Source organism: Puma concolor, chromosome D1, assembly GCF_028749965.1.
Source record: "Puma concolor isolate L17-30 chromosome D1, mPumCon1.1.hap2, whole genome shotgun sequence".
NCBI classification, from domain to species: domain Eukaryota; kingdom Metazoa; phylum Chordata; class Mammalia; order Carnivora; family Felidae; genus Puma; species Puma concolor.
The window spans coordinates 59,962,641-59,990,137 of record NC_141676.1 but is presented as its reverse complement, the minus strand read 5'-3'; the positions used below and the strand labels follow the sequence as shown (position 1 = coordinate 59,990,137).

The following is a 27,497-nucleotide window of genomic DNA, read 5'->3' as shown; positions in this document are numbered from 1 at the left end:
ACGTCAGTTCAGGTAATTTCTATTGATCTATATTCAAGTTCACTTATTCTTTTCTCAGCTGTGTCAAATCTACTGGAGTGTCCGTCAAAGGCACTTTCATCTCTCTTACCATGTTCTTTATTTGTAGCATATCCATTAGACTGTTTCTTACAGTTTCCATTTCACAGCTGAAATTTACCATCTATCCATACTGGTTATCCACCTTTCAATAAAAGCCCGAAGCCCATTAATCATAGTTATTTTAAATTCTCTCTCTGGTATTCCCAACATCTGAGTCACTACTGAGTTTTTTTCCTCTTTTGAGTTAAATTCTTCTCTTGACATTTTGTTGGTGGTGGTGGGAGGGGAAGGGATAACAATGGGTCTTTGTTTTGTTTTTGCTTTTCTTTGTTTCAAAAATTTTGACTGAAGGCTCAACATCGTGCAACAGAGAACATGAGACAACAGAGAAAGAAAAGGACATGCCTCTTCTACTGTTAATTTGGGGGCTGAGTCAATACAATCAGGAACTAAGCTGGTTTGGGGTTTTGTTGCTTCCATTTTGTTGCTACCTTCAACTTCAAAATTCTTCAAATTTCCTCTAACTTCTCCTTTTTGGAGGTGGTGATGGTGGAGATGATTTGCTGGATGCTTTTGCTCCATGAACTTGTTCCACCCTCAGATTTAGGGAACAAGTTCTGCCCTATGAACCTGCACCTAAGTAAGAGTGACTCACTATGCTCTTGCCTCTCCTCAAGTGGTACACTAATGTGGCTTTCTATCCTGGTTGGGGAGGAGAGCTGAGTTTCTCTTTTATATCATTTGAGCTAAGCAGTCCCTGTGCCCTGAGGTATCAGGGTAGGGCTTTCTCTCAGTGATACTGTCCCTCCCCTAGGGACAGGAGGTTTCTAATAGTCCAGGGCCAACACTGTTTCTGCCTCACCCGCAAGTGTAATAATGTTTTCTTTTTCTTCTTCCAATCCTTCACTTCTGTCCTAGAAACCATAGGGCTTGCAGCTCTTCCTCCAGAGGCTTAGTGCTTTTGTTCTTAGAGAAGAGTTATGCTTTCTAGCAACAGCATCCATTCCCCTTCCTCCAGACCTATACAACCACAGGAGGCTTTCTACATTTTCTACCCTGTCTCCAATCTTTCTTGTGAATATCCATTGTAGGTCCACACAGAGTAAACTGCAAGGAGGTGTGAACTGCTTACAGCTGCTATAGTCCTACAATAGAACACACTTAGTGGTTAGCAATTTGTTAAAAATTGTAGTGGAATTATTTTACCTTCTTAGACAGTGGCCCAACTTCCTCCCATGCTCTGCCACTGGTGACTCAGTCCTCACATCCTGTCTCTTCTTGGACATGCCCATCTTTTCTTACATTATCAGGCTACCTGGCTGCCCTGTAATCTTTAATTCTCCAGATGCAAGAAAAGCTATGATTTTGTACATTATTCAGCTTTCTCTTGTTGTTAGGGTGGAAGTGAAGTTCTTACTACCTTTCTACATCCTCCGCAGAGGCTGGAAGTCAAATCTGAGGATGCTGATTTAAATTTTTTTTTTAAGTTTTTCTCTGCTCTTTGTATTTCCTGCTCCTTTGGGGTCAGCTATTCCATTTAACTTGGACTTGTTTATACTGTTTTCCTCAAATATCTGATGATCCTTGGTTTTCCCTTCAAATCCATGAATAAGTGATTAGAATGATTAGTATAGGCAACTAGTGTAGGTTTCCTTTGAAGCTATAAAGACTTATTTACATGAAAGGCATCGTTCCTGGGTGCCAACTCAGCGTAAGTGGGTAGGTCCTGTTGACAATTAGGCTTTTCTTCAGAGTATATATGCCATACTGGAAGAAGGTAGTACTGTTACATTATTGACAACTGTCAATCTTAGGACTGGGTTACTCTAGGGCATTTCACTTCTAAGTAGAGCTGTCTTTATGTTTTCCCTCTAGGTCAATTGTAAAAGTCCACAGTCAGGCTCTGTTCCACCTTCTATGCCAAACCCTTGTCCCATGAAACCTAACCAGGTCAAGAATCCATTATGTTTAGAAAGCAGCTGGAGCAAGTATTACAGGAAGGGAGTCCAAATCCAAAGAAAAGAAAATAGACCAGTAGGCCCAGCTCCCCTAATTACTGCTCCATCGTTCCTGATCTCTGTACTTGGAAACTCCAAGTTGAGGCCTCTGAGAGCTGTACCAGAAACCCCCACATCAGCCTCTTCCATTTTTGTGCCAGGTGGCAGTTTTTCTCTACTCTAGCTGATGCATCAAAACAATCCTATCTATACTGTGTCTTCGAGAGCTGTGTCAAAATCTTTGCTATTCCAATGGTGCCCTCTCTTACCTTTACCACCACCACTGTAACTTTACTATCGTATCAGTGGGTCAGAGGGAGGGAAAGCAAATGAATGCGCTTAGTTTACCATATTCCAAAATTGTTTTCTGGAATGTTTGGTCCTGTCCATTTACACACTAATGTTCCACTCTGTTAGGAAGATGGCCCCTGTGTTCAGCAAAAACTCAGGTCAGACACTTTAATTTTAATAGCCAAATGTCAATGCTGTCTCCCGTAAGTCTAATAGCTAAAGAATATGAATCTTGCTTCCATCAACAAAACACAACACAGACTCTTTGGGCCCTTTCTCACCAGAGACTTTGGCCTCAGACTGGATAATGGCCAGCTCCTGTCAAAATTACAGTTAAAACCAATAAACTGTCATTCTTCTGGGTTTTCTATATCATGTCAGATGACCAAAAAGCAATATACTTGAACTATTTTAGTTTCCTTCCCTGCAGACATGCTTTTTTTGAACTATGATTTATGATACTGCCCTTCTCAAGGGTTAAAAGATATTTCTTGCTGTAACTTTTGCAAAATTGCAATGACTATATTTCATTATGATGTTTAATACATTGCACATTCTTCCCAGAATTTAGTGCCAATAAATTGTTTTCTCCCTAAAGAATGGATCTACTTCCTTATAACATGTAATGGGAAGCACTTGACTCCTTTCATAATTCTACACAATTGGCTTGATGGCTAACAATGTCATAGCTAATTTTAATGCCTCAATACAATAGGTGGATCATATGGGAGGCAGTATACTATATTGGAAAGCCCATGTCCTTAGGAATCAGAAAGATTTGGGCTAAAATCCTACCTATGAGTTTCATTTTCCTCATTTGTAAAATGGGGATAATTTCCCTTTTGTTCAACATTTGCATTCTCTCGACCTGCCCCCATGAAGCTCTAAGAGGGTACAGAAAATTATACAACCAGTCTGATTGATTTTACTTTAAAAATATAAGCACAGAGCACAAACAGGGACACTGTCCAGCAATCCTACTCCAGTTCCATCATTAGTTTGCTTTCCCTGTTTGCTTTCCCATTCTTGGAGCTGAGTACTCCACACATTCCCCTCAATCCCTCAACTCCTTCTGTAGAATATAATTGCCCCACCTCGTACTACCCTGAAATAATCGGATTCCTTCACAGTCCTACCCACTACCTGCCCCTGTGCCATTTTCTTAGCCTTCTCCTCCTGTTCAGTGGATAAGGCAAATAGCTTCATTTATATAAACTCTGAATTCCTTCTCATTCCAACCGATGTCACACTAGTCTCTTCCTGACAAATTATGTTCCAGCACAGTGGCGTCTTTTCTGTTCCAGTCTAAGCCCTTTCTATGTCCAGGTAGCCTTTTCACTTGCTGTTCCCTCTGTTTTTCCAGCAATTCTTATCTTTAAGGCTGAGCTCCTCAGGCAAACCTTTTCTGAGCAATCTCTATAAAAATGGTCTCCCACAATTATCTTGTATCACCACAGCTTGTTTATAGTACTTCTCACAACTTGATATTTATTTTCCTTGCTGGTTTCTTGTTTACGGTCTTATCCACTAGGTAGGTATCCAAAATTGGAAGTCACAATTAATTCTTCCTTTTTCTCTCTTTACCCCAATATCTACTTTTCCTCCAGCATTTGTCTTTGTTTAATCATCTGGCCAGTTGTCAAAACTAGAAATTGGAAACTATCCTAAATCTTTCTCTCTCTCTCTCCTCCAACCCACCAAGCCATTAACAGTAGAGTCTATCATCGAAATATTTCTTGAACCTACACATTCCCTCCTCCCTTTACATTCCCAATATGTTTCAGTTTTAATTATGGATTGCTTAGATTACTGTAATAACTCCCTAACAGTTCTCTATCCTCAACTCTTCAAAGAGAACTTTCTAAAACATATACCTTATCCCCATTCTTTACTGCAGTCATCAATACAGTCTCATCTACTTTTTGTCTTTGAGAAATTTGCTTATTTCAGTAGATCGCTAGACCTTTCAACAAGAACTTCCTTTATGATTAGGTCATTCTTTACCTCTTCTGCCTCTCCTACGAACCCTTACTTGAATGTGTCCTTAGTGGTAGCTTTACTGGAATTACCTGCAGTTCTCTAATCTACTTCCAGGCTTCTGTATAAACTGTTGCTTCTATCTGGAAAGTCTCACCTTCTCCCCCTAGGTATCCATCAGGTATTTTTCTAGACTCAGCCTAAGTGTCACCTCCTTTAACTGGTGTTGATTTTCAGATACTCATTCTCTGTGCTCCTATAACACCCTCCAAATATCTCTCTCATATATTTGTCACACCTGTCATTATGTTCCTAACATCTTACACAGTGCTGGGTTCGTTGTGGGTGTTCCATAAACGACGAATAAAGGACTTGACAACGGTGCATGTGCACACACACACTCAACGTTCTGTCTTCTGATCTCCTTTTATTTCTATGTTCAACTATTTAATCGTAAGCACTTTTTTTTTTTGTAAATGTCACTTCCAATGCTTTTTGGAAGTGGAGAAAAAATGGTAATAAGACAAAACAAAAATCTGTCAGGTGGCTTTTTTCTGCCTATCTATACCTTCCATTGCAAAAGAGGGAGAATAAAATATGATAGTTTACCTTTCCTGCAATCCAGTTAAGACATTACAGGAATAAATCATTACAAATGTATGGAAACAGAATCATTCTGAAAAGAAAATCTGAGGTTTACTCAGCACCCACATTTGTCCTCCCCACTGCTAAGTTGTCTGTTTTCACATGCTGCATACAATGTAAACAGCTAAAAGTAAAGAAACTTTAATAGCATAAACCCCCCCACCAAAAAAAACTGGCCTCGGGTTTTGAAACTTTTGAAAGAAATTTTGAATAATTTTTAAGGAAATCTGCTTAGGAATTTCTGTCAGATGGCTATAAAAAAATCAGAACATATACACAGGCTAATAAAATTTAAATTCTCCCATTTCAAATAAATATATCTTGAATTATAAAATCTGTACGGTAATTTTTCAATTTGTGACCTTATGACATAAGAGAAGAAGATTGTTACATACTGCTTAACAATGTCTTTATAATTTCAAATAGAAATCTATGATCTTTTGGGGGTACCTGGGTGGCTCAGTCAGTTAAGCATCTGAATTCAGCTCAGGTCATGATCTCATGGTTCATGGGTTCCAGTCCCACATTGGGCTCTGTGCTGAGAGTGTGGAGATTGCTTGGGATCCTCTCTCTACCTCTATTTCTGCTCCTACCCCACTTGCACGCTCTCTCTCTCTCAAAATAAATACATAAACTTAGAAATAAAGGGAAATCTATGACCTTTTAATAGAAACTAAGGCACCACTTTAAATATACTGTGTCATTTTTCTTTTATGAGAAAAGAGCACAATAATTTACTGACTAAAGAGAAGCTAATTAAATAGAACTAGATACATAGTTCATCTTACTCAAATTTATTACAAAATGACAATAAAGAATGATCATAATTGATGGGAACTTCATATAAAATATTTCTTATTTTGGTAATAAAGCATCAAAACTTTCTATTTATTGAAATTACTAAGAGGATTTTTTTCCCTAAATCTAAGCAATGAAATCTGACATAGTTGACTTCTACATATGACGTTGCTAAAAGAAGGTTTGTTTTTGCTCTTGCTTATCAAAATGAATTGAAGATCTTTGAAACAGAAGCTCCCACCACATGTCTTTCCACTTAATAAACAATATCTATAGACACGCTTGGGGTCACAGAATCTCTCTCTCTCTCTTTTTTGGCATTTTTCATTGCTGGGAAATCTATTGCTGTCATCAAACTTTGAAAAATAAAGAGATTCATAAAAAAGGTGAACAGATTCCCATCCTTTTTGTCAATCCTCTTCTTCTGAGATAACTAGAATTTTAGAGCTGTAAGAAATCTGGACTGTATAATTAAAAATTTTTTGTTTGTGAGGACAAACTGAGAGAATGGCAGATCTTTAATCCAAATCTCTTAATTAACATGCAACCAAATCAAAGACATCTTTGGGAAAAATTCACTTCACCCATCAAATGATAAAAAGGAATATAACAGAACAAAGTTCTTCATCTAATAGTCCACAGGCCAATGGAAAACTAGCAAACCATCAGTCAATTTACTGTTGGACACATATTAGAGAAAGCAACAATATTTTGTTTAATGGAAACAAGACAGGTATTGGGTCAGAGAAACCTAAATTGTATTTGGATCTGTTACTTATTTGTGACAAATGTCTCTGAGCCCCAATTATTCTCATTTGGAAAAAGGGGGTAAAATAATGACCTCTTAGGACTATTTTAAGAAGTAAATATATACCATAAGCGAAACATCTGGCATGTTACAGGATTCCAATAACAGTTAACTGCTGGGGGCGCCTGGGTGGCTCAGTCTGTTAAGTCTCCGACTCTAGATTTCAGCTCAGGTTATGATCTCACAGTTTGTGAGTTCGAGCCCCACACTGGGCTCCATGCTAGCAGTGTGGAACCTGACTGGAACTCTCTCTCTCTCTCTCTCTCTCTCTCTCCCTACCTCCCTCCACCCCCTCTGCCCCTCCCCAGCTTGCTCGCTCTCTTTCTCTCTCAAAGTAAATAAACAAACTTTTAAAAAAAGGTTGACTGCCGTATAGGATTTATGTAGGATTCAAATGAAAGTATTTTGCAAGGTTGTAGATAATATGGAATAGAGACAAAAGCACAAAATTTAGAGGCAAAAGGTCTGGGTCCACATCCCAACTTTGCTCCTAACTATCTGTTCATACCTGGTGAAGTCACTTATCATAATCTTAGTATCTCATACATAAAATGAAGATAAAAATGAAGATAACAATATCTGCCATACTTTGAAGACTGAATATGATGATCTTTGTGCAAGCATTTTCTAAGTATAAAGTACTACATATACATTACTGTTATTCTCAAGAAAACTAACTGCATTAAAAAGTAGCTTCTTCCTGGGGTGCCCGGGTGGTTCAGTTGGTAAGTGTCTGACTTCAGCTCAGGACATGATCTCACGGTTCATGAATTCAGGCCCCGTGTTGGGCTCTGTGCTGACAGCTCAGAGCCAGGAGCCTGCTTCGGATTCTGTGCCCGCCCCCCGTTCTGCACCTCCCCTCTCTGTCCCTCCCCCACTCGTGCTCTGTTTCGCTCTCAAAATGAAAAAACATTAAAAAAATTTTTTTTTAAAGTAGCTTCTTCCTACAAAGCTTAGAGAACTCTGCTTTTATAAAGTTAATATGACTTCCCAGGCACCACTGAAGAGTTCCTAGATTTTATCAACATTTATAAAACGTGTTTAGGTTATGCTAAACACATTTCCTTAAGACCAATGTTTCATACCATTTTCTAAACCAAATTTCAAGCAAACTAACTTAGATAGAGTGTTGCTTCTCCAAGATTTGGGGGTTGCGTTAGGGCTACAGATTGTGTAAACCAACATATAATTAATTAATGGGAAGGTTATTTGGCTTGAGACACTAATGAGGGGAAATCTGTTTTTTACTAACATCGTAAGTTACCAGTATCTGCCAACAATGAAAATGCATACATTAATAAACATTAATACTGAAAATATCAGCTCATGGCCCAGCTGGAAGTTGCCGTAGACAAGCTGGGAACCACTGCCTTGGAGGTGTGGGAAGGGGAAATTTATAGGTGTGGAGTAACGAGGCCCCTCAGAGTAGGCGGCCACTCAGCAAGTCAGCAGCATGGATAGAAATGATCTTTTTGCCTCTTCCCAAAAAATCATACTGATGCAATAAATTTTTATAAACAAAAATATATATAATAGGCACCTGTTTTTTTTCCAAATGTTTATACAAATTAATCCCTATGGCACTATTATGAGCCACTATCCTGACTCCACACATGTGTAAAAAGATACAGAAGTTAACTAATTCCTTTATGATCATTCAGAAGAATCAGTAGCAAAGATTAAATATCATATATTACTGACTTTGTATCCTAACTGAGCCCTTGGGCTGAGAACCAAGTGCCTAAATAAGCACCAAGTTTCAAAGAGAAGTTATCATGTGGAAGATGCCACTAGTAATATTCATATTAGCAAATCATCTCACAAATGGCTAGCAAACATGCTAAATCAAAGCTGCAAGCACGGGTGACAAATACATCTTTACCCTTCACGTTGCCAATACCAGTGACTCAGGTACTTCTAAATATTTTAACTTGGCTCGAGAATCATTAAATAGTACATTCAACGTAAGTACACGAGAATATAGTTCAACACAAATGTTCTTTCGACAGACAAGAAAAAGTAGGTTTCTGGTTACCTGGCACCATCATTATGAAGAACAGGGGTCCCCAACAAGTAGAACAAGATCTACTGGTATATAAATCTGGTTATCTATATCCAGCCAACCCTTCTTTCCAACTACCCCAGTGCTGACCACCACAGTCTACAGAGATACCCAACGGCAGAAAAGCAGCACACTTTCTCCTGCTTATGTTTAAGACCAAAGGGTCAATGTTAGATCCTAATAATTCTAAGATTTCAATGATTCTAAGAGTTCAGAAGAATATTTATCTCAAAAACATGTATAAAAGTGGGAGAAAAGCTACTGAGGTACAAAGTCAATGTTAAATATCAACAATTCTGACCCATCTTGGCAAATATATATTTAACTTTGAGCATTTCCATCCTTTCTTTCCACAATAAAATGGAGATGTAAGAATGTGCTAGTTCTGGGGCACCTGGGTGGTTCAGTCGGTTAAGCATCTGACTTCGGCTCAAGTCATGATCTCACAGTTCATGAGCTCAAGCCCTGCGTTGGGCCCTGTGCTAACAGCTCAGAGCCTAGAGCCTGCTTTGGATTCTGTCTCCCTCTCTCTCTGCCCTTCCCCTGCTTGCACGCTGTCTCTCTTTGTCTCTCAAAAATGAACAAATGTTAAAAACAAATAAATAAAACGAATGTGTTAATTCTGACTTGACTGCCAGAATTAAAACACTAGAATAGATACCTACAAAATCCTATAATCTCCCTTTGCTGCAGAGTTAGTGACCAGTAACTCTGAACACAGGCTCCACTATAACTTGCTATGTGGCTTTGGGCAAATCACTTAACCTCTCTGAGACTCAGTTTCCTCATCTGTAAACCAGATAATAAAATATATTCATTATTAGGAGGAGAATAGTAATACCTTTAATACATAAGACTATACATAAAAACCAAAGGAGATAAAAAAAACCACGAGACACTGCTTTGCAGTAATGAGTAGTCTATAAATATGAGCAATTATTCTTACACTCAGTCTTTTAAATGGGATAGAAACCACTGTTTGTAAGTTCACCCGTTTAAAGGCTGATAACACACTTCCTGGGACTTCACTCTATCATTATAAGAAGAAAAAACACAGTCGGGAAGATAACAGAAGAACTAGATCTCCCTATCCTTTTACCATATGCTAGAATATTTATTCTATCATAGGATTTATACATCATACTTCTGGTAAAATGTAGCATTACACAGTGAACAAGAGTTTTGGAATCGATAGATTTTAATCCTGACATCACCTGCCATAAGCTGTGTGAACTTAAGCAAGGTATTTAATGTCTCTGACCCTGACCTAGGGTTTCCTCAACTGTAAAGTGTCAATAATCATAGTACTTACCTCATAGAGCTATTGTGGTGATTAAATCACATCATATCTATATAGTGATAAGTCTGGTAACTGAAACATTACAGCTATCAATAAAAGGCAAACACCCTGAACCCCTCCTAAACCTGACAGTGTTTTCATTTTAAAAATTGATGATCTTAAAAAACATATGCAGAAACACATGCTATAGGTGGTAGGCAATTTTAGAATAATAAAAATTCCAAAGCACCAAAAGAAACGTGCCTTTTCACAGAAGAGGAGACCTCCTAAAGCAGCTCTTGTCTGTACACAACTGTCTATTTATTTGGAGTCATTCAACAGAGACTCCAAGAAATGGACTTTGCTCACAATATCTCATGACTTTAAGTGGCATTATCACATCGGACTCTCAGGTCTAAAGGCTGATATGCAAGCTGTGTCGGGAGTGCAGACAGTTTTAGCAATCACTGCCAAACAATATACAGTGGTTTTTTTCTACAGTGTTTCGCATGAGAGTATTGGTTGTTCCAAATGAATGCTAAGCTAGATGCTATGCAAGTCTTTATCCTTTAGCAATGATGCCCATGACACTAGACTGATAACCATGACTATGATTCATTCACTCAACAAATATTTATTCAATGCTTACTGCATCCCAAGCACGGTACCATGCCCCAAGAATATAAGAGTATTTAATACAGTACTTGGGCAATTCTTCCCTCAGAGATCTGACCGTCTAGAAGGAGGGGGGAAAATGAACAATTAGAATGCTATAATGGAAAAACACAGGATGCAATGGAAACACACAGTTGTATGTCTAATAGAGGTAAGAGGAGAAAGGAAAGACAGCCAGTGAAAAATTTCTCAGAAAAAGTAACATTTTGGTGTTTTTTTATTGTTATTTTTTGTGGGGGTTTTTGAGAGAGAGAGAGAGAGAAAGAGAGCATGCATGAGCTGGGGAGAGGGGCAGAGAGAGAGAGAGAGAGAGAGAGAGAGAATGTCAATGGGGCTCCATCCCAGGACACTGGGATCACAACCTGAGCCAAAATCAAGAGTTGGACACACAACCAACTGAGCCGCCTCGACATCCCATTAACATTTAAACAGAGGCTTAAATAAGAGCAAGACAGACTGAAACATATTGAAGAAACTAAGGGGCGCCTGGGTGGCGCAGTCGGTTAAGCGTCCGACTTCAGCCAGGTCGCGATCTCTCAGTCTGTGAGTTCGAGCCCCGCGTCGGGCTCTGGGCTGATGGCTCAGAGCCTGGAGCCTGTTTCCGATTCTGTGTCTCCCTCTCTCTCTGCCCCTCCCCCGTTCATGCTCTGTCTCTCTCTGTCCCAAAAATAAATAAACGTTGAAAAAAAAAAATGAAAAAAAAAAAAAAAAAAAAGAAGTTCTTTATAGCTGAAGCATTCAGACTGACACGGGTCATACGAGGCCTTTATACGTCATGCTGAGTCAGGATGGGATATAGGAATTTGCACATATAATAAAAATCAATCACTTTAAAACAATCAATTGTATTTCTATAGATCAGCAAAAAAGTAGCAAATAAAATTTAAACATATTTACAATAGTATCATAAAACATCAGAAAGCTGAAATAAATTCAATGAATCATGGGAAATACCCAAGTATTAACAATTAGTTTCTTTCATACAATAGCCAAATTATGGAAAGAGCCTAAATGTCCATCAACCGATGAATGGATAAAGAAATTGTGGTTTATATACACAATGGAATACTACGTGGCAATGAGAAAGAATGAAATATGGTCTTCTGTAGCAACGTGGATGGAACTGGAGAGTGTTATGCTAAGTGAAATAAGTCAGGCAGAGAAAGACAGATACCATATGTTTTCACTCCTATGTGGATCCTGAGAAACTTAACAGAAGACCACGGGGGAGGGGAAGGGGGAAAAAAAAGAAAGAGAGGGAGGGAGCCAAACCATAAGAGACTCTTCAAAACTGAGAACAAACTGAGGGCTGATGGGGGTTGGGAGGGAGGGGAGGGTGAGTGAGGGGTATTGAGGAGGGCACTTGTTGGGATGAGCACTGGGTGTTGTATGGAAACCAATTTGACAATAAATTTCATATTAAAAAAACAAAACAAAACAAAACAATTAGTTAATTTCAATGTTTTGTAAAGACCTAATAAACAAAGGCACACACCATTCTCTTAGGTTGGAAGACGCAATATTCTAAAGATGTCTAAAGATCACCAATTGTATTGATAAACATATTAAATGTAGTCCCAATCAAAATAGTAGCTAGATTTCCTTTTCTGTGCAGAAATTCATAAGGCAATGCAAAAGAACAAGATTAAGCCTGTTTTTTTGGTCATGTTAATGGCCACAGACTCTATTTATATGAAATATCCAGAATAGGCCCATCCATAAAGACAAAAAAGTAAATTTCCATCCTTGCCAAGATGAAGAAAGGTGATCTGGAAAAAGAACAACTAAGTGGAAGAACTTAAACAGATAATAAGACCACTTATAACATGAGAGACATTAAAACTGAGATAATGGCAAAAAAACAGACAAATCAATGGAACAGAGGGTCCTGCAACAGTCATGTGAGCACATGGCCACCAATTCACGGCAAAAGTGAACCTTCAGCGCAAGGGAGACAGGTTTTTAATACATGGTACTGGGTCAATGGACTATCTGTATGAAAAAAATAAGTCTTGACTCCTATCTGACATCATATACAAAAAAATCAAATCCTGATGAATTACATATATAAATGTAAAAAGTAAAATAGTAAAGTGTTTACAAAATACAGAATAACACCTTTATGATGTTAAAATAGGAAAATATTTCCTAAACTGGACACAGAAAGTCTTAAATCTAAAAGGAAAGACTGATAAAATGGAACTTCTGTTCATGTAAGGTATCACTGAGGAATGAACTAGCAAGCCACAGAATGGGAGAATATAGTTTTAATGAACATTTCAAACAAAGAACCCGTATCTATAATATATAAGAAATCCTGTCTTTGGGGCGCCTGGGTGGCGCAGTCGGTGAAGCGTCCGACTTCAGCCAGGTCATGATCTCGCGGTCCGTGAGTTCGAGCCCCGCATCAGGCTCTGGGCTGATGGCTCAGAGCCTGGAGCCTGTTTCCGATTCTGTGTCTCCCTCTCTCTCTGCCCCTCCCCCGTTCATGCTCTGTCTCTCTCTGTCCCAAAAATAAATAAACGTTGAAAAAAAAAAAATTAAAAAAAAAAAAGAAATCCTGTCTTTAAAAAAAAAAAAAAAAGGCAGTGGGGAGAGGGGAAGACTTCAACAGGTATTTCACAAAGGAGTTTATCCCAGACAGCAGAAACATGAAATAGTATTCAACCTCATTAGTTTTCAGAGAAATCAAAATTAAGACTGCAAGAAAACAGTCCAGAAAAGCTAAAATGCAAAAGCCAGAAAGTACCAGGTGCTGACAAGGATATAGGACAAGAGATCTGATACACTGCTGGGTAGAGAGGAGGTAAACTGGACGCAAGTGCTTTGGAAAACTTTTGGACACAATCTACTAAAGCTGAAGATATGCATACCTTGTGACTATGCAATTCTGCACCTAAGTTTATATCCAACAGAAAGGCACAAACAAATCTTCATAAAGAAGCATGTACTAGAAAGTTCATGGAAGCTTTATCTAATAGCTCCAAACTAGAAATTACCAAAAACCAGAATAAATACATACTTCTATTCACACAATGGAATACTATCGGCAGTAAGAATGAACTAAGACTACATTACACGCAGGTTAGGATGGAACTTACAAACAAAATGTTGAACAGAAGCCAACACATAGAATGTACATATTACAGGATTCTACTTGCATAAAGCTCAAAATGAGGCAAAACTCATTTTGGTGTAATAAGTCAAGGTAGTGGTCAGACTGAATAGAGATGTCCTGAATGGAAGGGAACATGAGGAGGCTCCTAAGATTCTGGGGTCCGTGTAATGCTCTGCTTCTCTGTGGAGATGCTGCTTATGTAAGTGTGTTCATTTTGAAATTTTGAAATATAGTGTGTGTGTGTGTGTGTGTGTGTGTGTGTGTGTGTGTGTATTTGTACCCTTTTCTGTATGTATCAACTTCAAAATACTTCCAAAAAAGTTTAAAATTATATCAGCATATTTGTACCAAGATGACTATCTGAGCCTATGGAAAGAAGAAAAGACAGCTACTGAACATGGGGGGCTGGCTGTTTGTATGGTATTTTTACTCACCTTTGTCCTGTAATGCAATTTGTTGCTTATGCAGTAATGCCACCTCCCGTCCCAAAGCTTTCTTCTGTCTTTCCAGTTCATTTCGAAGCACCAAAATTTTTAATTGCAAGCACTCACTTTGTTTTCTCTAAACAATTGAAAAGCACAGGTAAATTTATGAATATAAAACTCATAACTATGAATCATTATACATTCACAGCGTTTCAAAATGAATAATGGTTCAAAGCACTTCAATATTCACCTAATTTACAGATCTCTCGAGTAGCTTAATTATCAGCACCTGCCATTTTAATGGAAAGAATATACAGAATAAACCTTAAGTCTGGGGACAGTTCTAAGAACCCAAAAAACACTACAAAATTTCTCAGGCCTTTTTCCTGAAATCACAATACAATTAAGACAAAAATTATTTTTTTAGAGACAGAGTTCTCAAAACCTTAGACACAGATATGCCAGGACCCAGCAATTCTACTCCTATGTATATACCCAAGAGAATTGAAAACATGTCCATACAAAAACCTGAATATTAATTTTCATAGACTTATTTATAATAGCCAAAGCATGGGATCAATCCAAGTGTCTGTCATCTGATGAACAGAAACATAAAATGTGGGTCTATCCTGTACAACGGAATATTATCTGGCAATAAAAGAAAGAAGTACTGATGAATGCTACAACACGGATGAACCTTGAAAACATTACGCTAACTGAAAGAAGCCAGTTTAAAAAGGCCACCGACCCTTTATATGAAATGTCCATATCGGGCAAATCCATAGAAATAAAAAGTAGATTTCCATCCCTGCCAAGCTGAACCGAGGTGCTCTGATATCCCAGATTTCAGAGAAAGCCAAGTAAGGACCTAGGGCTTCTGCCCCTTTCAGGCAGTAACCAACCAATCCCCCTATAGTCTCAGTGGATACCACAGGGGGAACCTGGACTTAGGGCAATAATGAGATAATCCTCTCCCTCCCTGCTGCATTTTATCAGAGGAGGCTTACTGGAGAGTGAGAAATCTCCTTACCACACAGTGCTAAGGAGGCCACCCTATCCAGCATATCAGCGGAGGCTACGTGGGGAACAATATCAAGGCACTCCTACACCTCCCAGCTAGGGCAGTAGTTGTGGAGGTCTAGTGGACAGCTGGAACTCCCTTTCCTGGCCAAAAGTAAGGATGCCCCCTTCCCCTGCAGTCCTGTCACTTAGATGTCAATGGAAGCTGCTTGAGGAACCTGGACTTTTATACCCACCTGGCAGTAATGAGACAGCATCTCTCCCTTCCCTACCAGAGAAACAGGTGTCAGAAAAAGCCAGATAAAACAGATTTATGTAAGATCCAGAGACTCATAACATAATACTCGAAATGTACAAGATTTAATAAAAAATCACTCATCATACCAAGAACCAGAAAGATGCCAAAGTACATGAAAAAGGATAATTAATAGATGCCAGTACTGAGATGACAGACATGTTACCTGACAAAGATTTGAATGGCTATCATAAAAATGCTTCAGTAACAATTAAGGACATCTCTGAAACAAAGGAAAACATGGAACATCTTGGCAAAGAAACAGAAAGTTTCAGTCAAGAAACTGAAGATATAAAGAGGAATCAAATGGAAAGTTTAGAGCTGAAAATATCAGTGGAATAAAAAACTTCACAAATGAGCTCAACAGCAAAATGTAGGAAACAGAGAGAAGCATCTTTAAGCTGAAAAATAGAGCAACAGAAACTACTCAGTTTAAATTTTTTTTTTTTTTCAACGTTTATTTATTTTTGGGACAGAGAGAGACAGAGCATGAACGGGGGAGGGGCAGAGAGAGAGGGAGACACAGAATCGGAAACAGGCTCCAGGCTCTGAGCCATCAGCCCAGAGCCCGACGCGGGGCTCGAACTCACGGACCGCAAGATCGTGACCTGGCTGAAGTCGGACGCTTAACCGACTGCGCCACCCAGGCGCCCCGAAACTACTCAGTTTAAACAAGAGAGAGAAAATAGACTGTAAAAAAAAAATGAACAGAGTCTCAAGGGATCTGTGGAGCTATATCAAAAGATCTAACACTATTATCATCAAGTACAGGGAGGAAAGGAGAAAGAGAGAAGTGAAAAAGTACTCATAGAAATAATCATGAAATCTTCCCAAATTAGGCAGAGGAAATACATCTATAGATTAAAGAAGCTAGTGAACCCCAAGAGAATAAATTAAATGAAGAAGCTGACTTCAGCTCAGGTCATGATCTCGTGGCTCACGAGTTTGAGCCCTGCGTCAGGCTCTGTGCTGACAGCTCAGAGCCTGGAGCCTGCTTCAGATTGTGTCTCCCTCTCTCTCTGCCCCTCCTCTGCTCACTCGCGCGCGCTCTCTCTCCCCCTCTCAAAAATAAATAAACATTAAAAAAATTTTTTTAAATGGGCAAAAGATCTGAACTGTCACCTCACTGAAGAAGATATAAAGACGGCAAATAAGTATATGAAAAGATGCTCAACATCATATGTTATCAGGGAACTGCAGATTAAAACAATGAGATACCACTATACGTTTACTAGAATAATAAGTATCCAAACACTGACAATACGAATGCTGGCAAGGAGGTGGACCCACAGGAAATGTTGTTCATTGTTGGTGGAAATGCACTATAGCCACTTTAAAAGATGGTCTGGCAGTTTCTTACAAAACTAAACACAGGATTGCTATATGACCCAGCAATCATGCTTGTGGATATTTACCCAGATGACTTGAAAACTTACATCCCCGCAAAAATCTACACATGAATGTCTATAGTACCTTTCTTCATAATTGCCCAAACTTCCAGATGAACTTCAACAGGTCAACAGTTAAACTGTGGTATATCCATACAATGGAGTATTACTCAGCAATAAAAAGAAATAAGCTATCAAGCTATGAAAAGTCATGGAGGAACCTTAAATGAATGTTGCTAAGTAAAAGCAGCCAATCAGAAAAAGCTACATACTGTATGATTCCAACTATATGACATTCCTGGAAAAGGCAAAACTATGGAGACAGTAAAAAGATCAGTAGTTGCCAGGGGTTCCTGAGGGAGGGGGAAAAGGATGAACAGGTAGAGCCCAGGGGATTTTTAAGTAGTGAAATTACACTGCATGATACTGTAATGGTGGATACATGACATTGTGCATTTGCCAAACCCAGACAACTGTACAACATAGAGTAAACCTATGGTAAAACTACGGACTTAAGTTAATAATATTGTATTGTACTAATATTAATATTGTGTTCACATTGATTCAACAATTGTACATGAGATGTTAAGAACAAAAAAAGCTGGGAGAAGAAGGAAGTAATTTCTGTACAATTTTTCTATAAACCTAAAACTACTCTAAAAAATAAAGCTTATTTTTAAAAAAGTGATAGAACTATACCTCAAAAAAGCCAATTTTACTGAATGTTCATTTAATAAAACACACCCCAGACACATTCTACCAGAGATACAACTAAGTTTGCTAAATAGGTAAGTCTGTGAACTTATCTTTCTATTAAAATAGCTCCTACTTAAACCTATGAAACCACACTCTAAACTTTACTCAGCCTCCCTTTTAATCCAAATACCTTTGGAAGCCAGAATTTGCCTACAGATAAAATCTGAAATCCTGCCCCCACAATGAACATACATGTACTTGCACATTTGTATTCACACACAATTACTGTGCTATGAATGTATGTGCCCTTCTCTTCTGCTCTTTTTTTTAATTAAAAAAATTTTTTTAAGTTTATTTATGAGAGATAGGGACAGCGTGAGCGGGGAGGGGCAGAGAGAGAGGGAGACACCAAATCCAAAGCAGGCTCCAGGCTCTGAGCTGTCAACAGAGAGCCTGACTCAGGGCTTGAACTCACAGACCAAGAGATCATGACCTGAGCCGAAGTGGGACACTGAACCGACTAAGCCACCCAGGTGCCCCTCTCCTGCTCTTTATCAACAGTGTCAATAATATGCTTCTCATGATTTTCCATAAAATCTTAACCCAATAGTAATATTTGGCTGTACCTAGTAAATTCTTATCTCCTTCCTAAGATATGTACTAATTAAAATTGTAATGAGGAAAAAAAAAAAACCTATTCATTAAATAAACCGAATGGCTTTACCAAGCTGGTAGAAAACTTTAAAAGGTAAAGTCAGCATCTCTATTTGATTCAAAGATAATGAAGAAGCAAGGGCACTCAGTGAGATGGGTAATGGTATCGCCTTGTTGAAGCAATGGGCATGGAAAATGATCTGGCAGTTGCGTGTAAAGTACTTTATGGCTATCGTTTCTCACCCAAAATGCTTTCTTCCTCATCTCTGAAACATTGATTCTAAACAGATGGCATGATCATCTGTTAAAGACATTCAAGCCAAGAAAACAAGCAGAACAGCTTATTTCCAATCATCATTATATTTGACTGGAAAACTCTATGAAATATGAAACATTCCTAAGCAATTTTTCTTGAACAAAGCAAACATTTATGAAGGGCATACTATGTGCTCCTAAATGAATGAGAAATGGTGTCTGCTTTCCAAGAGTTTGGGTCTAATGGAGATAAAAGCCATTTTGCCCTGTCAACCAAATGTAAAAACAAAGACCAAAGACAGTGTGGTTGTTTATCATTAAAGAAAAAGGAACCAAGAAACAATTTGGATTTCTTTAATAATTCAATAGTATGATCATGACAGGCTAGGGTGTTTTTATATCACTGAGAGAAAAAATACACAAATTCTTAGGAAACAGTCCTTTTTTTACAAAGAAGTTAAGTGTTCAATTTTTGTAACTTGCATTTTTCCACAAAATATGTAAACCGAATTCTACCTGGGCAGAGGAAAAAAGAAACAACAGAAAAAAAGTGAAGCAACTTTTTATAGAACACAGATATGCCTACACAGAGGGTTAATCTGCTCTATTCCAGGGTACACACTCAAATAGGAAATATTTTCTAGAATCAAAGCACCAAGGGTACAAGTTAATCTAAATACTAAACTAATACAGGAAGGCATGTTTACAGTGTGTTTGTGTTATGGTCCATGTGCAGAAACTGGCCCATTTACAGAACTGTATCAAGTCATTCAATACCAGGATGGTTGGCTCTAATTTCTGATGAGAAGAGTAAACAAACCTGACCAAGTGGGATCTGGTTCTGCTTCTTTTCTAACTCATCTAACACAAGTGCTCAAAGACCCTAATGTTCTATAAGTATCTGCTAATGGGTTTCTGTGTTCTATTTATCTGTTTACTCCTAGTTAATGTCACATGTGCATCTCCAATGGATAAGTATTCATTGGAGCTTAGTGTTTTTATACAACATGTATCTGATCTGAAAATCACAGGTAGATTCCTCTATTTGCAAGCACACACATTCCTATTTACAAAGACAATGACAGGCAATGTTAAAAGATTCATTTCAGAATGACAGACTAATTTGTAAATGACATACTAAAGGAAACAATTTTCTTTAGATCACATTGGAGCTAAAAACCTGAGGCGAAATGTTCTCAAAGCATGGTCCAGGAAACCACGAGAGTTTCTAAGACCATTTCAGAGTCTGTGAGATCAAAAATATTTTCATAATACTACTAAGCTATTATCTCCCTTTTTCATTCTCATTTTCTCATAACTGTACGGTGGAGCTTTCCAGAGTCTCTAAGATTTGTGGTATCCTCACAGCCTGATTGCCGAAATAAATGTGAGAATCCATCTGTCTTTTATTAACCTAGGCATCACCAACAGGTACACACTAAGTTCTCTGAGGTCTTGATAATTTTTAAGAGTATAAAGAAGTCTTGAGACTAAAAAGTTTGAGCATGGTAGATTAGGGAACACTCATCTATATTTGTTTTCCCACAAAACCTGGAAATAATTAACAATCTGGAAAAAAAAAAGTTTTAGAACTATGGCAGTTGTGCTATGGGAACAAATTTACTTTTAAATGTCATTTCTAGGTTGTTTCTATTGCACTTACAGCTACTCAACCACCGAAAAAGGGAAAAAAATTTCCTTAGAAAATACTTAATCCAGGGGCACTTGGGTGGCTCAGTTGGTTAAGCGCTGACTTCAGCTCAGATCATGATTTCATGGTTCATGTGTTCAAGCCCCAGACTGGGCTGTCTTCAGCGCAGAGCCTGCTTCTGATCCTCTGTCCACCCTTCTCTCCCTGCTCCTCCCCTTCTCATGCACGTGCATGCACGCTCTCTCTCCCCCAAAATTAAATAAACTTTAAATAAATAAATAAACATTAACAAAAAAAGAAAATAATCCAATTTATTAACTTCATAGACACAGTGGCAATATCAGACCTAGAACCCAGATCCAGCTGGGAAGATAAAGCAAAAGATATATAATAATAAAACATATACAAGTTCTACTTCTGCTGTTAAGAGAATGAGCACCTAAGAAACTGGTCCTCTGATTAAATAATAGCTACAGGCTCCAGATAAAATACAAAAAGCTGCTACATGAGAATTCTGGAGATTGATCAGTGACAGGTAAATTTTGGAGAGATTCAGAGCCTGGTGCAAGCAACCAACATACAGAGTGAATTTCCCCTTTTCTGTAGCTTTGTCCTGAGGGTGACTGCAGTCAAACTCCAATGAAAGACAACTATCTTTCTAGCCAGAAGAGCCAGGGGAAAGAGATCAGGCAATCAGAATGGAGGAAGCAAGAGAATGGGCACCCCAGATTCTGTTTAAATTCAACCTGAACCTCTGAATCATAAACAACATATGCATGAGGCAAAACAGAAAGCAGCTGTAAGGGTAAAAGTACTGAACTAAATGAGATCTGAGCCAATGTCCACTGCAAGCATGACAGCTTGAACCTAACCAAGTAACTACCTGCTAAAATAACATTGTGGGGTGTCTCGGTGGCTCAGTTAGTTAAGCTTCTGACTTCAGCTCAGGTCATGATCTTGCAGTTCGTGAGTTCAAGCCCCATGTCGGGCTACGATACTGACAGCTCGGAGCCTGGAGCCTGCTTCGATTCTGTGTCTCCCTCTCTCTCTGCCCCTCCCTCACTCACGGTCTGTCTCTGTCTCAAAAATAAATAAATGTTAAAAAAAATTTTTTTTAAATAAAAAATCGATATTCTTCAGAAGAAAGTAACAAAATCCAGAGAATCCACAAAATTATATTCACATTGTCCAGGATAATATGTAGTATTACCCCATATATGAACAGCCAGGAAAATAGGACTCATCTCGAGGGAAAAGACAACCCACATATGGCAACCCTGAGATGACCCAGATGTTAGAATTATCATACAAAGACTTTAAAGCCACTATTAAAAATATGCTGAGTGAGAAAAAGTAAAATATCCTTACAATGAATCAACAGATATGAAATCTCAGCCAAGTACTACAAAAGGAAAATACTCTCACAATGAATAAAAAGATATAAAATCTCAGCAGAGCACCAGAAAACATTAAAAATATTAAAAGCAGGGACTTCTGCTTCTAGCCAAGATGGAATAGGAAAAATAAATAGTGCTCAACTAATTTTACCAGGCTACCATAATCCTAATACCAATCTGATAAAGTAATTTAAAACATTGTGCTCCAGTATCCCTAATAAATATAGCAAAAAAACCATTAAATTATTTCCAGATCAAATCTATCAAGACACAAAAAAAGAGTATATACTGTAACCAATTCAGAGTTATTCCAGAAATGTAATGTTAAACATCTGAAATTAAAGTATGCGGAATTAAGGAGAAAAATCACACGGTCATTTCAATAGATGCAGAAAAAGCATCTGACAATATTCAACATCCATTCATGATAAAAACTCTCAGAAACTGGGAGTAGGAGGGAACTTCCTAACACCAATAAAGGGCATTACTACCATTATGTTTAATTAAGAAAGGATGACTCATTTCCCCCTACGATCGGGAACAAGGATTTCCCCTTGCATCACCTTTATTCAATATTGTACTGTACATTCTAGCTATTGAAATAAGTCACAAAAAATAAACAACAAAAAGCACATAAAGCAGTCCAAGTTTGCAGGTATGAGTGTTTACATAGAAAATCCCAATAAATACACAAAATAACTACAAGAACTAAAAAATTAGTATAACAAGGCTATAAGATACTAGGTTAATAAATTAAAAGGAACTATATTTTTTATACTAGCAACAAACAGATGAGAAACAAAAATTCAAAAACAATTCCATTTGCAAGAATGCACCCCCAAAACTCCCATAAAATACGTAGGAACAGCTCTAACAAAAGATGTCCAAAATCTCTCAAGATATTGAAAGAATTAAAGAAAAATCTAAATGAAAGAAATATATGCCCTATTCATGGAGTGGACAACCTGTTGTTGCTAAGATGGCAATTCTCCACAAATTGATCTACAAATCTTTATCAAAATTGCAACAGGACCTTTTTTTTTTTTTTTTTTTTGTAGAAATGGACAAATTGATCCTTGAATCACTTGGAAATACAAAGAACCTAGAAAACCCACAGGAATTTTGATAACAAGAACAAAGTTGGAGGACTAACCATATATGGTTTTAAAACAAGGGATCTATAATAGTAGAATTTGATATTGGTGAAAGGTAGACATATAGATCAGTGGAGCAAACAGAAAATCCAGAAATAGATGAACACATATTTAGTCAATTGACTTTAGAAAGACATTTCAAAACAATTAAATTAGTAAAGAAAAGATTCTTCAACAAATGATGGTAAATCAGCTGCATATTCATATAGAAAAAAATTACCTCACTTATTAACTCATACAAAAAAACTAGTTTGAAATGGATCATAGGTCTAAACGTCAAGCCCAAAACTACAAAACTTCTAGGGAAAAAAAAAAAACAAAACCACTAAAGAAATTTATACGATTTTAGGTTAGTCCAAGATTCCCTATAAAGAAAACAAAAAGCCCTACTGATAAAATAACATTAAAAAACACACTGTATTTCACTAAACTTATAAATTTTTGCTCTTTAGAAAGCATCATTAAGAACATGAAAAGGCAAGCCACAGAATGTCAGAAAATATTCCCAACATGCATATCAAAAAAAGGACTTGTATCCAAAAAAAAGAAAAATACAAACACACATGCAAAACTATACGTATACACACACTCTCTCCCCCTCCCTCTTCCTCCTTCTCTGTTCCCCTCTCCTCTCTCAAACCTTAACACAAGAAGACAGAAATCCCATTAAAAAATAAGGGGAAAAAACATGAAACTACTTTACATGTATACTAGGAGTGAAAAAATAAGGAAATAAATTACAGATAATAGGAGCTAGGTTTCTCACTAACAGAAATAAAGATACTACAAATAAACAAACTGAGGTAGAAGAATGAACTCTGTGCTGTTAGAGTTGAATGTATCAATATGAAGTCATGTTCAGTTTAATACACACATAGATACTTGTGTATACCAGCTCTGTCTACTGCGAGGACCTAGAAGCAGTTACAACCCAGTAGCCACAAGCATACCCAGTACCCAGATCTTGTTTCTAAATACCATTATCTAACGGAAGGAACAGGACTCCTTGCAAAAATGGCTCATTCAGGGTTGAAAGAGGGGAAAGACAAGATGAGCCTGGATCATATAGTGCCAGAAATTTTAAAAGTGCTTTAAAAAGCACACAAATAAAAAAGAAAGTCATGTCAAAAGGACATAGGAGCCAACCTGAAAGAGCTCTCAATGTCACAATGTGAGCAAGAAAATAAATAACACAGTATTTGATTATAACCTAAAGTATAACATAAATATATAAAAGTCCATACTGATGAATAAATAAATAAATGGGGCAGGACAAATCTTCCCCACAAAGAATTCTAAATAACATATGTAGGCAGTCTTCCCTCAGAAGGTGGAATCTAAGTCCCCTCTACTGGAAGTGTAGGCTGGACGTAGTATCTTGCTTTCAAAAAATTAAGAGTATGGAAACAATACTCCAAAGGAGAGTACAGTGGATAAACCTAGGGAACACCACCGTAAGCAAGTAGTGATTAAGGTAAATATCAACAGGGATTAGTAATGGCGATTTAAATGCAGGAAGGAATGAGAAACTGTCATAGATCAGAGAAGCCTAGGAAGACAATGTGGTATCCTGGGCTGGATACTGGAACAGTGAATCCAGGCTAATCATGGCAAAACAACAGACAAATCCCAATCACAGGATATTCTATAAAATACCTGTCTAGTTTTCCTCAAAACTGTCAAAGTCATTAAAAACAATGAAAGTCTGAGAAATTTTCACAACCAAGAAGAGTCAAAGGAAGCAGGCCTACTAAATGTAATATGGTTTTCTTCATGGGATTCTGGAACAGAAAAGAACATTAGGTAAAAATTAAGGAAATTTGAAGAAAGCATGGATTTTAGTTAATGCTGATTTATCAGTATAGGTTCATTAATTATAATAAATGTATCATTAAGGTAAAATGTTAATAACAGGAGAAACTAGCTGTAGGGTATACACTTTGTACTGTCTTTGTCATAATTCTATAAATCTACTACTGCTATAAAATAAAGTCTAGTTATTTTTTAAAAAGACATTAGTGGAAACACTGGTGAAACCTGAATAAAGCCCACAGTTAATGGTAACATATCAATGTTAGCTTCTTAGTTTGATGTTGTACAATGTTAAATGTAACAAGGTTATAGATGAGGTTAATATTAGGGGAAACTGGATGAAAGTTATATGGAAACATTCTGAACTATCTTTGCAAATTTTCTGCAAATATAAATAGTTTATTTTTTTATGGGCAAAAATACTTAAATTTACACTTCCTAAAGAATACACAAGTGACCAATAAAGATACGAAAAATGTTTGCCATAGAAATGTGTTACAAACTAAGAAAACACTATACACCCTCAAGAACAGCTAAAATTAAAGAGAATAACCTCTTAGATGAAATAGACAAATCCTTGAAAAATGTAAGCTACTAAACTGAAGCTCACCCAAGAAGGAGATAACTTCAGTAACCCCCAAATATGAAAGAACTAAATTCCTAGTTCAAAACACACAAAGAAAATTCCATGTCCAGATAGCTTCACTGGTAAATTCTACCATACACTTAAAAAATAATTCCAATTCTATACCTATTCTTCCAGAAAACAGAAGAAAAAGCACCTCCCAACTCACTGGGTTGTAGCCAACATCACCCTGACAACAAAACCAGACAAAGAGATTCTAAGAAAACAAACTACAGACCAGACCAATATCCTTAATGAATGGAGACGCAAAAATCCTTTAAATATTTTAGCAAATTGAATCTGGCAATACATATAAAAAATATTTCCTCATGAACAAGAGGGGCTTTTCCCAGGAATGCAAAGTTGGATTAACATTCAAACATCAATGTATTTCACCACCATGATATGAGAAAACAGAAAAACAAAAATACAATTATCAATGGATATAGGAAAGGCATTTGACAAAATCCAAAACATATGAGCAAAGTTCAAGATGACAACAGTAGAAATTTCATAAGAAACAAATAAATGTCAAAAAGATACGTTGGCCATTGATGTAGTTTGAGAAGATGCTAAATCTTTTAAAAGCCATCAAGTATGAACTCAAGTTCTTATAACAGAGAAAGTTATACTTGATCTTACAAAGTACTCTGATTTCTTTTTTTTTTTTACTGTTTTTTAACAATTATTTATTTTTGAAAGACAGAGAGAGACAGAGCACTAGTCGGGGAGGGGCAGAGAGAAAGAGGGAGACACAGAATCTGAAGCAGGTTCCAGGCTCTGTCTGAAGCAGGTTCCAGGCTCTGAACTGTCAGCACAGAGCCCGATGAGGGGCTCAAACCCACGAACTGTGAGGTCATGACCTGAGCCGAGGTCGGATGCTTAACCGAATGAGCCACCCAGGGACCCCCAAAGTAATCTGATTTCTTTCAGCATCAAATACACCTTCTGACTGACTATACTTAGGCTAAAATTAAAGTCAATTCTTAAAAATTGAAACTGTCTGGGTTGGAGTATGATGACCTTGGGGATTTAGAAAGGGAATGAGGAAAAAAGGTAACAGTAAAGTTTCTAATTTGCTACAGGTGAATCTCAAAGTAGAAAATTAACAAGTACATGGCATTACTGCCCGAAAGAAGACAAGTAAACCAAAATTTGCCTCTACTTGTGAAATGATTATGGGAAAGTTGCTTCCTGCCTTCAGGCCTCATTCTCCATCCTGTAGTATGGAGGAGAGTATGCTTGCTCACAAAAAAGAAAGAAAATTTTCAGGCCCAGAATGGTGTCACTTAGATGGAGTTCCCAAACTGGTACATACTATGAAATCTAACTGCATTTCAACCTCCTCTGGAAATGGCCAGCTAGGATTTTTTCAGTCTTTGCCAATGAGTCTGACCCTTAGGCCCTCTGTATCCCCACAAAAAAGATGAGGCATCTGCATGATAAGACTCTTGGCTTTTCCCCCAAGGAGGCAGGCCTTGCCTGGAACAATCCTCTTCTTTTGCTAATAACTTTCTCGCCCCACCCTCCTTCTATAAAAACCTTCCATTTTGTACAATTTAACTTGCTAGATAAGGTATTGCCCAATTGATTCCTGTGTCATTTGAAAAAGCCACATAGAAATTCAAATTTTCTTGGCTGAATTTTGTTATTTAACATGCTAGATTCATTCCTAAATTCCATATTTATTGAGCACTTACTATGTGTCACTTTTCTAGACATGGTGAATACAGCAGTGAAGAAAAACAGACAAAAATCCCTACCCTCGTAGAGTTTGGAGAGACAGACAAAGTACATATGCAAAGTATATAGCATGTTAAGGGGTAATAATAGGAGAAAAATAAAATGGGGAAGGGGGTTGAGTGTGCTGAGGAAGGTTGGCTTTAGTGGGGTTATACAGGAAGTAGATGATTTCTAGGTTCACTTTTAGTTCAAAAATCAATGATTCTCTTCTATGTTGACCAGGCAGCGTAAAAACACAAAGTGAACCTCTGAACCTGACCTCTTTAAACTCACACATTCTATCACCTTGCTCTATGTGTCACCACTTATATTTTAGAAAAATAGGATTAAACATACATTTTTTCATACTGAGACAAAACATATGCTGTCATTTAATGGAATAAGTAATTTCCCAGTCTTGCCTTGGGGAGACGAAAATAAGAAAGAAAGAAAAAAACCCTAGCAATTTCTCCTCAGACAAAGGTTCTAAAAATGTGGCATTTCTGTACACTACAGAAAGGATTAAAATTATCTGGTTTTTTCTCCTTTTCCAATATGTTTGTGGTCTGGAATTTCTTCCTTGACTGAGCCTAAGTTAAAACAAGAAAGACATGGTTTAACAGCTTCTCCAAAATGGAAGATTTTCCATAGGCAAGAAAAGTCATATGAATAAATATTACTACTATAGTTATT

At 37.5% G+C, this 27,497-nt stretch overlaps 1 protein-coding gene across 1 annotated transcript in view; it reads right to left on the bottom strand.

Annotated features, from left to right (window-relative positions):
* The window catches only part of UVRAG (UV radiation resistance associated), a 299,395-nt gene that overhangs the window by 139,118 nt on the left and 132,780 nt on the right, over window positions 1–27,497 (bottom strand). Inside the window, exon 8 of the mRNA XM_086678352.1 lies at window positions 14,145–14,271. Coding sequence (XP_086534478.1) covers window positions 14,145–14,271 — 127 coding nt within the window. The remainder of the gene's footprint in view (window positions 1–14,144; window positions 14,272–27,497) is intronic.